This window comes from Alnus glutinosa, chromosome 5, assembly GCF_958979055.1.
Source record: "Alnus glutinosa chromosome 5, dhAlnGlut1.1, whole genome shotgun sequence".
NCBI lineage: Eukaryota > Viridiplantae > Streptophyta > Magnoliopsida > Fagales > Betulaceae > Alnus > Alnus glutinosa.
This window is the reverse complement of record NC_084890.1, coordinates 8,645,829-8,660,262: the sequence shown is the minus strand read 5'-3', so window position 1 is coordinate 8,660,262 and position 14,434 is coordinate 8,645,829. Positions and strand designations below refer to the sequence as shown.

Genomic DNA, 14,434 nt, shown 5'->3' with positions numbered 1-14,434 from the left:
AAATAAAATCATTTGAATTGGCCCTTGTCCTCTCAAATTCATTTGAATGGGAGAGCATCATGTTAGTTTTATTTTAAGAAAATTTTACCCTTCAAATAAAACGGCATGTGCATAAAGTTCAGGCAAATGTAATTCATGGGTACAAGGCCATTGAATTTCATAGCAATTGAAATTTTCAACACATGCTTCAAATCAGGTTTGATCAGTGAGCGAATGTGTCAATTTAATTCCGAAAATTGTGGACAGCCGCAAATTTTTGACACTTTTCCAGTCTTTCTTCAAACCTCCTCTTTCAGAAGGAAAAGTAAAACATATATGTACATATATACATGCTGCATGAAGATGAAGACGCACAGAAATTCATGCCCCCAAGTGGACTGCTAGTATGAAATGTTTATCACTGAATTTTTTTTTTAACTTCCCATATATGTAGGGCCTCTCGGGGTAGGATCTTGCTGGAGTCTCCATTCTTTCTCTTTAAGATACTGCAAAAGTGGCTGTGGCTCAATTCTCATGTCTGTCACAGCACCACACCCAAAGGGGCTTGGCCTTTGGTAACCATGAAAGAGCTTCTCCCTGTGTTCATCTGCACTGTAAACAAGGGGCAAAGCAGATTGCAACTGAGGGCTCTCCATATATACACTTGGGTTGTAAGCCATAGGATTTCCCCACCGATCGAAAACCCCAAACTTGGAAGCTTCATGGTCTTGGACGTTTCCAAGGTTACCAGGAGCATAAGAATGAACCGGCCATATATAACTATTTCCCTGCCCAAGATTGTGATTTTCTCTGTACTGACGAAGCCATTCAGAAGAAGTCATTTGACGTGAAGGTGGGTGATTATCCATGTAACTGGGGACTCTCTGACCATAATCAGGAGGCACACAAGTAGCACTCCAATTTGAAGTGCCTAGTACCTGTGATGCACCATAAAAACTGTTAGCTTCGCTCACGCCCCCGGAGGTTGTGCGGTCGGAAAAACTAGATTGAATGCCACCAAACCAAACAGCATCATCAGGCAATAGAGGAGCAGAAGGCACCGGAGGCGAGTAAGTACGAGATGAGTAATTGGTGGTTTCATATTCATGCTCAGAACTAATGACAGAATCCCTATTTTCGCTGATTGAAAGACCACTCAAGGATGTAGAAGGCATTTCCTCTATAGGCTCCAAGCTATGTTTACTACCATTAACTATCCCTTTCTCTCTATCATAGCTCAAACTGCCTCTATTGAGCACCCAAGCACTGAGTGAGGGAGGCCCAGCAGAGATGGGGATTTCTAAAGATGGGTGAGCTGCTGGATCCTTCACAAGAAGCTCCTGATGCTTGAATGAGTTGTTGCACCTGAAATTAGTGACATCAGCATGGAAGTCTAAAGGATCACTCTCGGCCTGGTTTTGTTCAATAAGTAGAGACATAGCTCGGCGCAAGCATTCATCAGAATGTACATTTTCATGCCCTGAATCTTTCAGAGACATTTGATCTTTCGTGGCAACAGAAGTGTAAAGTGGTGCTGAGTTATATCTTGTAAGAGGTTTAAAGAGAATGACTTCTTCCTCTTCTGCGGCAACCAATTTACCATTCACAGAGGGGTTACTTGGACTCTTCAGGATCTGTTCCTCACATTCTTCTGTGGCTTCATAAATATGCTGGTTCAGCTCTTTGAATTTAAGATCAGAATTGGCCTTTTCTGATTTTTTTCTCTCTGGAAATTCATTTGACTCTCCCATATAGAATTTTCTTACCAATTTATCATAGAAGATCCAATTTCCAGAATCATTTGATCTTTCTGCAATCTTCATTGCAGCATTAATGATGCGGAGAGCACGGCATTCACTCCCACTTTCAGAACTCTCTATATGTTCCCAAGGAGTTGAAAAATCTAACAACACATGTGCACATGCTACAGGTGCAAAGCCCCTCAATTCATAGTCTTCCCACAGAGAAGTACTATCTGGAGACATGCTTTCACTGCTCTCAACATTTAACTGGTTTAGAAGGTCAATAAACAGACCAAAAAAGTAAGAGATGCCACTTCTACTTTTTTCATCAACCCCATACGTTTTTGCTTCATCAAGCATGCCCACCAACCACTCCACAAATACAAGCACAGCTGGTAAGAGGGGGCAAAGATCCAATTGACTAGCCTTCAAACATCTATCAACAAGGCGTCCCATGAAAATGAACGTGGCAGCCATTGCAAATTGTGTCCAGGCAAGCTGTTCCATACCATTTTTATCTTTTGAATTTTTTACTTGTGAACCATGCACTAGGTTCTCTATGATAAAGATAAAAATAGAAGCAACTTGGATGGCTCGAAAAGGGCCTGTTCTAGCTGAATCCAAACACTCGTAGGATTCCAATGCAGCTCTTAGTTTTGTATCATCTAGTGCCATTAAAGAATCCAACCCTCTCATAGCAGATGCAAAGGCACAGGGGAATTCCTCCAAACTGCCTCATTTAAAAAAAAAAAAGAAAAAAAGAAAAAAAAAGAAGAAGCTGAAAATATAAGAGTTCTCGTACAAACTGAACTGAATAAAGCAACCCACTATATACAAGCAAGATGCGCCTGGACTGATTCTACGCATATCAGTGATCAAGATATACAGAAAATCATGAAATAGGGGAAATAACACTTGAATCAGTTGCGGTTTGAGTCAAGTTAGTATTGCCAACATGTTTTTTAAAAGTTTGCACTTCACCAACCTAAAATCTAATTGTAATTGCCTTTTGTTCTCGCAGTAATGAGATTGTTAATGTGTTCTCTTGGCTTTTTCCCTGAGGCACGTGATTTATACATGTGAATTTAACGACTTAGGGCTGATACATTATTAAAGGATGTGACCTCAAGTGGTGAAAGTGCAGCTTTTGAAACCAAAGGTTAATAACTTGAATTCAACCCAAACCACGTGTGGCTAAATTATAAATAACCCTATAATTAAAGTCAAAATGGAACCACACTATTTATTTTGAGTTTAATCTGCTAGGAGTACCTGGATTTTAAGAAAAAGAAGCTCATAGTTCTGATAAAAAGAGACCATAAGTCTGTTTCCACGGAGCAATTGTGTTCAGCTTTCAACATGTTCCAATTTGAGAAATCATCACTTGATTGTAATTCGCTCTGGACATTGCTTCTTTCAAATGGTTTTAAGAAATCAAAGTCGGCCTCACCATGAAGGGAGCGCAAGTGAGATGACCTGTTCTGCAAGATCATAACGCCATAAGAAATGCCAAGATAGAAAATCGAAGTTGGAGTGAATGTGTTGAGGATAAAAATTATAAGCCACAAATGGGGAAAAAAATCAAGTCTTACCCTCTCAAAGAGTAAAATTAGGTTATCCCAGGCATCAGGGAAAGGTTCTTTAACAGCTAAACTCCTTACACAGTGGTACAAAGCAAGGAACTCATCACCAACATATGTAGCCAATACCGCCAACTAAAAATGATCAAAGTTGGTTACACAAATTTCACATTCTAACTAATCCTAAAGAGTGAGCGCAGTTCAGATGATTGAAGTGATTTGATGAGAACAGAATAAAATAGGAAATACCTGATTCTGGGGGTTTCCACTATCTGGCCAAATCATTGTTGCTTCCAAGTAGTGGGAGGCTGCAACTGACCAGTTATGCTTTTGAACATCAGGTTTTTCATATTGTTCTCGGTATCTAGCAAGATCCCCAAGACAAACTAAAAACCGATGGCATAAAAATTGGCATTTCTGCATCTTGGGTTCAAAGGAAGTAGATGTGCCACCTTTTTTATACAAGAAGGAATCTTCTGAAAGGCTAGAGCATTTTCTGATTTTCACAATCAAATTTTGGTAAAATTCAGTTGCTTCAGAGAGAAATGACTTGAATCCTACTATATGCTTGTCATCACTTCTCTGCACATTACCAGCATTTTGTTTCAATACCAATTTTGTGCTCTCTCCATCAGCAGAACTTTTCTTTAGTGTCTTACGAAATTCATCAATATGCTTATAGTGAAGTTTCCACAAGGAATATTCAACATCTTGAAGTTCCACCAGTTCATGATCATTTAGAATGATTTTCTCATAGCTAGAACGGACTTTGCGGTACAAGTCTTGAACATCAGAGTGCAGTAGACTTTTGGAATAAATCAACACCCACAACTGTTTTTCTGAATTACCAACCTGAAAGCACCACGATTTTCAAAAGTCAGACCTTAAAGATGATGTAAGGAAGCTTCTACGTCAAAATTGAACAACCATAAAAATACAGCTTCAAATAATTACCTCAGTGAGAAAAATCTGTTTTTCTTTCTGATCTTTAGAAGGAACAAGTGAATTTGTAGTCATGATTAGAGTCAGAACAGGTTCTCTCCTATGGTAAGTTGTCTTCTTGAGGCGAATGAAATAAATTTACATTACAGCTGACCTGATAGTTGATGATGCCATCATCAGGTAATGAGAGCAATAATACAAACACATCAACTACTAAAAAAGCTGAAAACTACCATTAGCATGACATCAAATCCCTAAGATTTTTCACGTCTATTCAAAACTCCAGTTAAAAGCCAATTTACGCACGCACAAGAAATTTAAACTCTTGAATATTTGGTATGTACAGAGCAAATGGAACTCCTAAAAATATTCAAATTACATGATTATTTACCAAGTTCAAACTACAAAAATTCGCCCGAGTAAAATGAGTGGAAATATATTAGTAAATCTTATAGTTTCTAGCAACCTAAGAAAACTATTTTTTGTGAGGTTTTGGACATAACATTGAATCATTGATCTTTACGTGGCATAGATATCACAAAACCATCATTCTTCAGGATGATATCATTACATATAGAAAAATCAGTAACTGTAAAAAGATGGATTATTGCAAAAGAATGCTAATAATATTGTGGTGTATCGCCATGAAATTTTTTTCCTTTTTTTCTTCTAAGTTCTAACCATCTAAACAGGAATAGAGTCATCGAAACTGCCAAAGAGAAATAACATCTTGCTAAAAAAGATAATACGCCCTTGAAAAATGTGGAGTTTGGCACCTGCTGCCCCAAGCTACTACAGAGACCCCATTTTGAATGATAATTCGAGAAAATAGAGCATCTAAAAAAAAAAAAAAAGAAGAGAGAGAGAGAGACACACACAGATACCCATAAGTTTCAGAGCAATCAGTCAACTAAGCAGTAAGCACATAACACATTCTCGACTTTGTGCTGCCCAAATACATACATACAATCATCAAAAGAAATAAATAGAGAAAGACCCAAATGAATTAGAAGTCGGGACTTCCATAACCAAAGCTACCCATCAGAATCAGAAACGAGAAGATTAATAACACCACCACCACTACCTCTAACATCAACTAAGCATCAAACAAAGTTTTTGTGATCTTTGAAGATCAAAAGGAGAGAGAATTGCATCAGAAATATGAAAAAAAAAAAAAAAAACCAGAAGAATTAAGTGCCTGAAGAACAGAAACAGAAAAAACCACAATTACCAAAGTCCCATCAAAATCCGTAACTTGTTACTGATGTTTGAACCAGAAATTGAGACCAAAGCAGCCAAGAAGAAGCACCCAAATGGAGAAGGGTCACCGACATAGAGAGAGAGAGAGAGAGAGAGAGAGAGAGGCGGGGAAAGGAAACTGCTACGAGAGTAAGCCACCTGCGCAGCTTCAGTTGTGAAACAGACAAAGTAAAAGGTGGCTGATGATGAGCCTCAGACCAAGACTGCTATCTCATTTTCCAAATCTTTGTTTGTTTGTTATAATATAAATCATATTATAATGAATAAAATGGGAAAAAAATAAAAATAAAAATAAAGAAAAAGAGAGAGAATAATTTAAAGTCACTCAACATGATCAATTTCTCTGACTAAATAAACAGATCGAATAACTTGTAATCCAAGCTAAACGCCATCTTTGTGCTGGGATTGCTACGGTACTATCGAGACAAGATTATAATCTATGTAACATGCTTCATCACCGTTCAAATTATGATTTTGTCTACTTGGTATACGTGTTTTGTTTTGGTTGGTAGAAGGGGCTTAGCTGCACACGTGTGCATAGTAAAGTGGCTTGCTTGTGGCCTGTGGGCTGTGGGTGGTTGGGAGTCTAGTCTCTGTCTATTATATATCCATTGCTTGCTCACATTAAAAAAAAAATAAAAAATAAAAAAAAAATAGAAAAAAAGATAAGATAAGAGGGCTTATATATATATATATATATATTCTAAAACATTAATTAAAAGAACTAAAATTAAATAAAATCATGTGAGGAATTTTTTATTTAATAAATTCATTTTCAATTTTTTTATCTAAGCTTTGGTGGGATGCTGGTGGGTATCCAAGCATTTCCCTTTGTATAAAACATAAGTCAAATGATGCTTCTATGGAAAGCTCGTTTAAGAGAATAAATTTGAATCAGTGCCTTTAAAAGCATTGAGTAATGTTTCTTGCACAACTTTTACACAATTTTAATAATTTTTTTTTTAAGATCAACCATTGAATATTTATGGTTTACATGTACGAAAATAAATTCAATGGTTGATTATTAAAAAAAGAAAAAAGAGTTTGAGTTGTGCAAAAGTTATGTAAGAATTGTGTAATAAACGTTACTCAAAAGCATTACTTGAAATAACATTTTAGATAATCCCTTTAAAATGTACAAGGACAACTTTTATTTCTAAATTAGGTTGGAGCAAATCTTTTAAGAATTAATTATTATATTAAAAACACACATAAGAATCACATAAATTTTAAACACGCCCGTTAATAAACCACGTTTGAAAAGGAAAAAAAAATTATCCAATGTATATGTACCGAGGAGAAACACTCTAACACTCTTTTTGAGAAAATGAGAGGAAGAACATGATTTTAGGTATTGAATTAATAATTGTTCACCTTATTACAAATACCACTCTTAAAGTAGTGTCTCCAAGAGATAATTTAATCGGTTGGGGACCACGCCTTATGAAGCGGAGGTCACTAGTTTGAATCCCTCCTCCCCCTCTTGTGTAGACATGTCAACAAAAAAAAAAAAAAACCACTCTTAAAGTAATTATAAGACGATAAATGTTGGAGCATATACTGTTGTAGAGGAATAGAGAGATAATCAGATACAATTTGTAGTTTTTGTTTATTAAAAAAAAGATGCAAAGTCAGCACAGAAATACTTAAAAAGAATCACAGTAGATACTATAACATTTCTCTTATAAGACCGTCATTTATAATATAATCTTTTAATACCCCAATATTTTTAGGAAAATATCATTAAAAAAAAATATCTCATATTACATTACTAAAAAAAGGAATGGTGTGAAATGATGCCTAAATATTTTCTTTTCCATTATAAGAATCGAAATTTAAGCTTGAGCATTTTCCTTGATAAAAAAGAAAAAGAGAAAGAGAAAGAGAAAGAGAAAGAGAAAGAGAAAGAGAAAGAGAACATAGACCTCTCAAAGTCCTTGTTGCAACTGTTCAAATGGAAAGTTGAAACGTTTCTCACGACAAATAAATAAATAAATGAGGGGGGTGGGTCCCACCCTGTGGACAAGTGAAGTTTCCATGGATGAAGTCGTGTACGCTACATGGGCATGATTGATGACGCATGGGTCCCATTTGGCGGGCTTTGCTCTTATCTTATATCCCATAGATGGTGACAGGAGCCATCTTGGCCGTCAAATTTTAATTACAACCAATAAATAGTGAAATAATAATGGAGTTTAGTAATTACAAAAGAAGTCAAAGAAAAGCGGGTGGGCGTGGGTCTACGGTCTACCTACGCAGCAGTTGTTAGGTGTAGATGATTTGAGCCTTTTTCCAGCCAGGTTCAAAGCTCATTTAAGTGCCCTTGTCCAATCCAGTGAGCTGGAAATGTAGTACCATCAGCGTGACAGCGTGTTCCCTACTCCACAGCCGCTGGATTGAGAGTTTTTCCTTATATCTGTGTGAAAAATGCAAAACAACGGCTGAAAGTGAAAGGTAAAGCCAGAACCATTCCACTTTGTTAAGCTGGCAATGTAACCGTTGAGATATTTTCCCAAAAGTAGACGTACCCTCAAACTAACCTCTAATGCTTAACGGGGCTTATAAATTTTTTTTTTTTTTTTTTTTTTTTTTTTTTTTTTTTTTTTTTTTCTTTCATGTCTATACAAAAGGGGTGAGAAATTCGAATTAATGACCTCCGCTTCATGATCCATAATTTTTAACCGATTGAACTAACCTTTAGAGACATATGGCTTCAAAGTTCAAACTATTAATTGTATCATATGTTTTCTAGCGTCATCTCCTAAATTATTAAACAATATTAATGTAATTTCAATGATTAAAATATCATTCATAAAATTAAAAAAATCAAAAAAATTATTAAAATTAAAACTAAATAAACAAATTAAAAAAAACAAAAAAAAACCAAGGTTTTAATTTTTTTTTAAGATTTTATTTATAGAATTTTCAGTTTGGGCTACCCCTTTGAATTTTCATTTTTCTTGTTTTATTTTTTAATAAAAAGTTTTATTTTAATTATTTTTAATTTATAAGAATGTATTTGTCTTACTACAATTTTTTTAAGGTTATTTTTGTATTTTTGTTGGCTTTAGAGTGTATATTAGCATTTTTTTAGTAGTTTAGGAAGGACATTTACACCGTTGATAATTTAAAACACGTTGACAATAAAATAATAATTTGAAAAAGTATATTTACTTTTCTTTATTTCCTAGTACTACTTTTCCCTTTGTCCTTTGTGTCCGATTGATTTGCACATTTGGGGTCCAATCCATAATTGACGATAATGCCCTATTCCTTATGCATGTTTCAACATTGTAAATTTTTCTTATTTTCCATGATTTTATTTATTTTAGTGAATCGTAGTTTTCATTATATCCATTTCAAAATGACTTTATGTTACTTTCACCTTCCTAAATTTCTTTCAGCGTTGTGATGTGTTATATATATAAACATTGTAAATTTGTAATTGAGATAATTCAATGTAGTTTGAGAAATTTTACACTCACACTCCCCCTTTCACATTATCATTAGATTCACAATATAATACTGATTTATCTAAAATTTAATGGTAATTTTTAATGTTGCGTTAAAAAGTGTTAACTTAAAAGTATAGGAATGATAATGTGTATAACATTTCTCGTATAGTTTTCACTTGTTTGTTTTCTAAGCGAAAACGATAGTGAGAGGAGACCGGTCGAAATATTATCGAAGCGTGATTATAGTAGCTTCTAGTTACTGAAAACCAATATTTTAAGGGGCTTAGACAGTAAGTAAGCTGCAAGTGCTTCTTTAAATGAATTTAATCATAGCTTAACCTTTGCCTCATAGGGACCCATTTCGAGCATTCACAACAGCTTACTTAAAGGGGGACTGTTCCCTAAGTTTTAGCAAAAATTTCAAGAAAGTTATAAAAACCCCTCTACAGCAGCTTCCTTAAAATTTTCGTTTCATTGGAAAATGAATAGTGCTTCCCAATGCATTAGAAATTACTATTCACTTCCCATTCAATTGTTTATTCACAAAATACATTATCTCTCTCCTACTTTATTTCTTTTTCCTACTTTTAATTAAAGTACAGGTAAAAAGAATATATTATCTCTCACATACTTTATCTTCTTTTTCCTACTTTTTAATTGAAGTAAAAGTAAAAAAATAATATTTTAATGATATAGGGAAAAATGAAGGAAAACTGATGTTGAGTGTTTTTTGATAAGGAAGTAAAAAGTAATTTTCTTCTCTATATTTAAGAAAAATAGTTGAGAAGCTACTGAGAATGCTCTTACAATATAGTTTTGAATTTTTTTTTTAATATGTCCATATAGTTTTGACTTGCATTAAGAGAAAGTACCTTAATATTTAATCATCCATTACAATCAATAATGAAAGTATAGTAAAGCCACTAATTAAAGATGATAAATTTGAAATAGTGGGTAATTTGAAGTGATTGGGCTTTTGGGATAAATTTTGAGTAGATCCTCGTATCATTTTGGTGGATCAGGTAAGGGTTTTTTTATTTTAAATAATAATAATAAAATAAATAAATAAATAAATAAAAATTATTGGTCATTGTAGTTGACCTAAATTACAAAATACTCAATCTGATATCAAAATTAATTCAAAGATTCTTATGATTGGCTTAATTTACAAATCCTTCCATTGACTCAAAGTCTATTAAATTTTTTGGCATATTTCGTTAGACGATTCTGTTGGACAGCCATCCCTTTTGGGGTGGCACGCGGCCACTCCTAAAAGGCATCTAGGGCAGGCGGTGGCCACCCCCAGGGGCCGCGGTCCTCCTCTAGATGCTTTGGGGGTGGTCGTGCGCCACCCCCATTGGGTTTTTTTTTTTTTTGGATTTTTTTATTTATTTAAATATATAAAAATATATTTGTCTTATCGAAATTTTTTTAGGGTTATTTTATTCTTTTTGTTAATTTTATAGTGAATATTGATATTTTTTGATAATTTAAGAGGGACGTTAATATGATTAATAGTTTCTAACACATTGAAAATAGAGCGGTCAATATAATTAATAGTTTCTAACCCATTGAAAATAGAGTGGCGTTTTGAAGAGAGTATACGTAGCTAGTTTTCCTATTTTCTACAACTACTTTTTCCTTTGTCCTACTTTGTGTTTGATTGATTTGCACATTTGGGGTCCAATCCTTAATTGACGACAATGCCCTATTACCTACTTGTGCATGTTTCAACGTTGTAATTGACGGGTTATCCACTGTTCTAATAATTTAAGATTCTCTTATTCTGGATGATTTTATTTAGAGATACGATTCATACACTTATTTTTCACAACAGTTTCACAACAAGCTGACGTGGCGGGTAATATTTTATTATTTTATTCTTTTCTTTTCTTTTCTTTTTGTAAAAAAATAATAAAATATTACCAGCCACGTTAGCTTGTTGTGGGGCTGTTGTGAGAAATGAGTGTAGGGATCATTTCTCTTTTATTTATCTTAGTCCGCCGCAGTTTTTATTGGTTGCATTTCAAAATGACTTTACGTTACTTTCACTTTCTTGAATTTATTTAAGCTAGTGAGCTTTTTTTTTTTTTTTTTTTTTTATGTCCACACAAGAGAGGGGAAGGAAAGATTCAAACTAGTAACCTCCGCTTCATAAGGCGTGATCTCTAGCCAATTAAACTGCTAGTTATCTGTCTTCGGTAGATTTTTCATTATTAGCTTGTTTTTGTTTTTGTTTCTACCTATTTTTTATTCCCTATAATTTGTTCCTTATGCCATACTTGTATATATAAACATTGTAATTGAGATAGTTCAATATAGTTTTAGAAATGCTACACTCACAGTACTCCCACTTTCATAATATCATTAGATTTAAAATTTAATAGTAATTTTTAACGTCACGTTGGAGAATGTGAACTTTTTATGTGGGGTCTAAAAAAGAAAATTTATTTGGTAAAAATTTGAATAGTACTGTTTCTAAAAAACAAAAACTCATAAATATTTCTACAAAATAAATTCATAATTAAAAAAAAAAATTGTTGTTGGGTTGCCGGCCAGCCTAACGCGGGGACACCGTACAACCTTGGAGCCCACCTTGAGGCTGCCAGATGGCCCCTTGGCAACCTATTTTAGAACCACCATAAAGATCAATTGCCACATCCGAAAATAAAAATGTATAATATTTAATAATATTTTGAGAAGTGTTTTGTATTTTACTTTTTAATATATATGTTAAATTTTTTGTGAAAGTTGTTTTATTTTTTAAAAAGAGTTTTGTGATTTGTTTTAAAATAGTGTTAGTACGTGGTGGGAACCGCGTCTAAAAATCCATTTAAATAATTAATATTTAAAAATATTTTTTAATTGTTGAGAAGGAAAATTTGATTTTGAGGAGTTTGCCAAATAGACCCTTGTTTTCACCTCCTTAATTTACTTGGGGTAAAAGGTTTAACTAATTGTGTAAATGTTGCTTGTAATATATATATATATATATATATATATATATATATATATATATATATATATATATATATATATATATATATATAAATCCACAATGGAGCAATCTATCATCCAATTGCAAAGACAACACGTCCTTTTTGCTTGGTCCATTCAAGTTGAAATCCGAGTTTACAATAAGATAATTTTGATGACTCGTCACTTCAAACATTAGTGTAATGGGAAAACATTTGAAGGTAAATAGTTAAAGTAAGTGTACAAATTCTTCTTCATTGGGTCATTGTCAAGCAGTTTATTTTAATTTTTATATTATCTACCCAAGGACTAATTTGCCTCCAAAATATTCTTAGTAGGCCGTAAAAGTAATATTATATATCACATCAAAATTTTACTTTTACCTTATTATGTTGATGTAGTGAATAAATTAATAATGAAATAAATAAATAATAGACTTAAAAAAAGAAAGAGAAAAGAAGACAAGATTTTACGTGCATATATGGTACGGTTTATGACATGCGTCTACCAATTAAAATCTTAAGGTTACATTTTGCTCGATCTTATTCACTTGATATTTTATATTACATGAGACTCCTACTTATAGGAGAGTTGGGGTAGATAATTAAGTATGTTAATAAATTTGATGGTAATCAAATTTGATTATATGAGATTACTATCAATTATAACAAATCTTTTAGATCAAATCTCGTCATATATTTTAACATTTTCTTTCAAACTTAAGATGGAAGATTATGAAATCTTGAGTTTGATTTTTTTTTTTCATTGGAGATGGCAGACATTGACGAAAAATGGAAACTTGCCGGAGTTGATGGCAGCAGACAGGGCGACATTGACGGGAGGCAGTCGACGAAGGTGAGATAAATTTTTTTTGGATCAACCTTTTTTTTAAAAAAAAAAAATTAAAGAAAATTCAATGGCTACTAAAAAGTAAGATAAATGTGGGGTGTATAACATTACTCTTATTAATTAAGAGCTCATGCAATTTTTTTTTTTAATTTTTTTGGACACTAAAATTCTAGAGCCATAATTTGAGCATAATTATGGCTCGAATTAGGTCTATATAAGTGTAAGAATGGAATGAAGATAATCTATTTCATGGTCCACGTACAAATTTAATGATGAATATATTATCAAATGCTAAATATATTTTTATTTCACTTAAAATTTTAAATAATGTACTACCATATATATATACAACAAATGAGTTTATTTGGATGGAGTAAATTCAGCACTACTAATGAGTTTTAATTCTAAGATATTAGCTAATGTAACTTGTTATTTATTTTTTCTAAATAGCTAACATGAAAATTTCGCTAAAAGACGCTGCTTGATCAGCCGATCGATGTGAAATAAATATGATAAATGAGTGTGAACCCAAATTATATATAGTGATCGATCAGAATTGTAACAGCTAGATTGTAGAGCTAGAGGCTTTTAGTTTTCACATTCCAATTAGGGCATAGAGGCATCGGCAGTAATATAGACATGAGTTGGCCTTCCATTGTTTGGCAAAGCTATGCCAGTCGCACAAATTAACAAGAGGCTCTCTCTGGATCTATTTATAAACACAGAAACTAAAAGAGAGAAAAACAAGGAGAAAGAAACGGGCACCAGAAATTGCGTTAAAGCAGAGGAAAACACAGCCACAAAATCCAACCCATGGCCTCCATCACCAAAAACTCCCCCTCTTTTATCCCATGAGCCTCACAACCCTCCCACCTTTGCATCTATAACCTTCTCTTCCCCTTCTCTAACGTAGGGAGGGCAGAAATCGACGAGTTCGATCTTTTTCTCCCCAGGCCAGCTTATTATATACGTACGTACGTACTTTGAAATATGGAATTTAAGCCGTGGCTTGTATTCCTCCTCCTTGCTTTGGCCGTGGCGGCTGAGTCGGCTTCAGTACTCCACGATGCAGCCAGCTGGGGTCTGGCCAAAATCGGCGCAGGCTCATGCAGCGGCGGCTCGGTGGGTGACTGCATTGGCGAGGACGCCGAGCTGTTGATGATGGACTCTCATCATAGCCGACATCTTGCCGCGAGGCATAAGTTCATTAGCTATGCAGCCCTCAGGGCCAACTCGATTCCGTGTAGCCGCCGTGGTCAGTCCTACTACAACTGCAAAAAGAGGGAGCAGGCTAACCCTTACAGGCGCGGCTGCAGCCGCATTACGCATTGCGCCAGGATCACTGATTGAAGACTGAAAGAAACCTACGTACCCGGAAGAGATCGAGAGAAAAGATAGAACATGCATGGGGATTAATTAATTCTTGAATAATCAGGCTTCCAAGATTTCCTCCTTTAAATCCTTAAAATTTAAATACGGTGATTTTTTAATTCCTTTTGTTTTGTTTAATTTGGTTCATATATATATATATATGTACGTGTTATACTTATGCAACTGAGGTGGGTGCAAAAGGTCCTTGCTCTGATCTCTTATTATGTGTATCTTATGGAGGAAATAGAAAGTATGGTATGATTTTAATATAACGAGCTAG

General features: G+C 34.1%; 2 protein-coding genes across 3 annotated transcripts; one reads left to right on the top strand and one right to left on the bottom strand.

The window, feature by feature from the left end:
• Positions 1–132: 132 nt before the first annotated feature.
• On the bottom strand, positions 133–5,759 carry LOC133868169 (nonsense-mediated mRNA decay factor SMG7-like). Of its 2 annotated transcripts, none has more exons than XM_062304991.1 (6): positions 5,475–5,759; positions 4,256–4,397; positions 3,551–4,153; positions 3,314–3,436; positions 2,994–3,202; positions 133–2,451 (listed from the first exon to the last, which is right to left on the bottom strand). In XM_062304991.1, exons 2-6 carry the CDS (start codon positions 4,316–4,318, stop codon positions 414–416), a joined length of 3,036 nt encoding a protein of 1,011 aa, XP_062160975.1. In that variant the 5' UTR covers positions 4,319–4,397; positions 5,475–5,759; the 3' UTR covers positions 133–413. The 2 variants fall into 2 exon arrangements, with proteins under 2 accessions (XP_062160975.1, XP_062160976.1); XM_062304992.1 differs by having other exon boundaries at positions 5,499–5,759.
• An 8,014-nt stretch (positions 5,760–13,773) lies between these two features.
• LOC133867871 (protein RALF-like 19) lies at positions 13,774–14,133 on the top strand. Its single transcript, XM_062304638.1, has one exon. It carries the CDS (start codon positions 13,774–13,776, stop codon positions 14,131–14,133), a length of 360 nt encoding a protein of 119 aa, XP_062160622.1.
• The last annotated feature ends 301 nt before the right edge of the window (positions 14,134–14,434 follow it).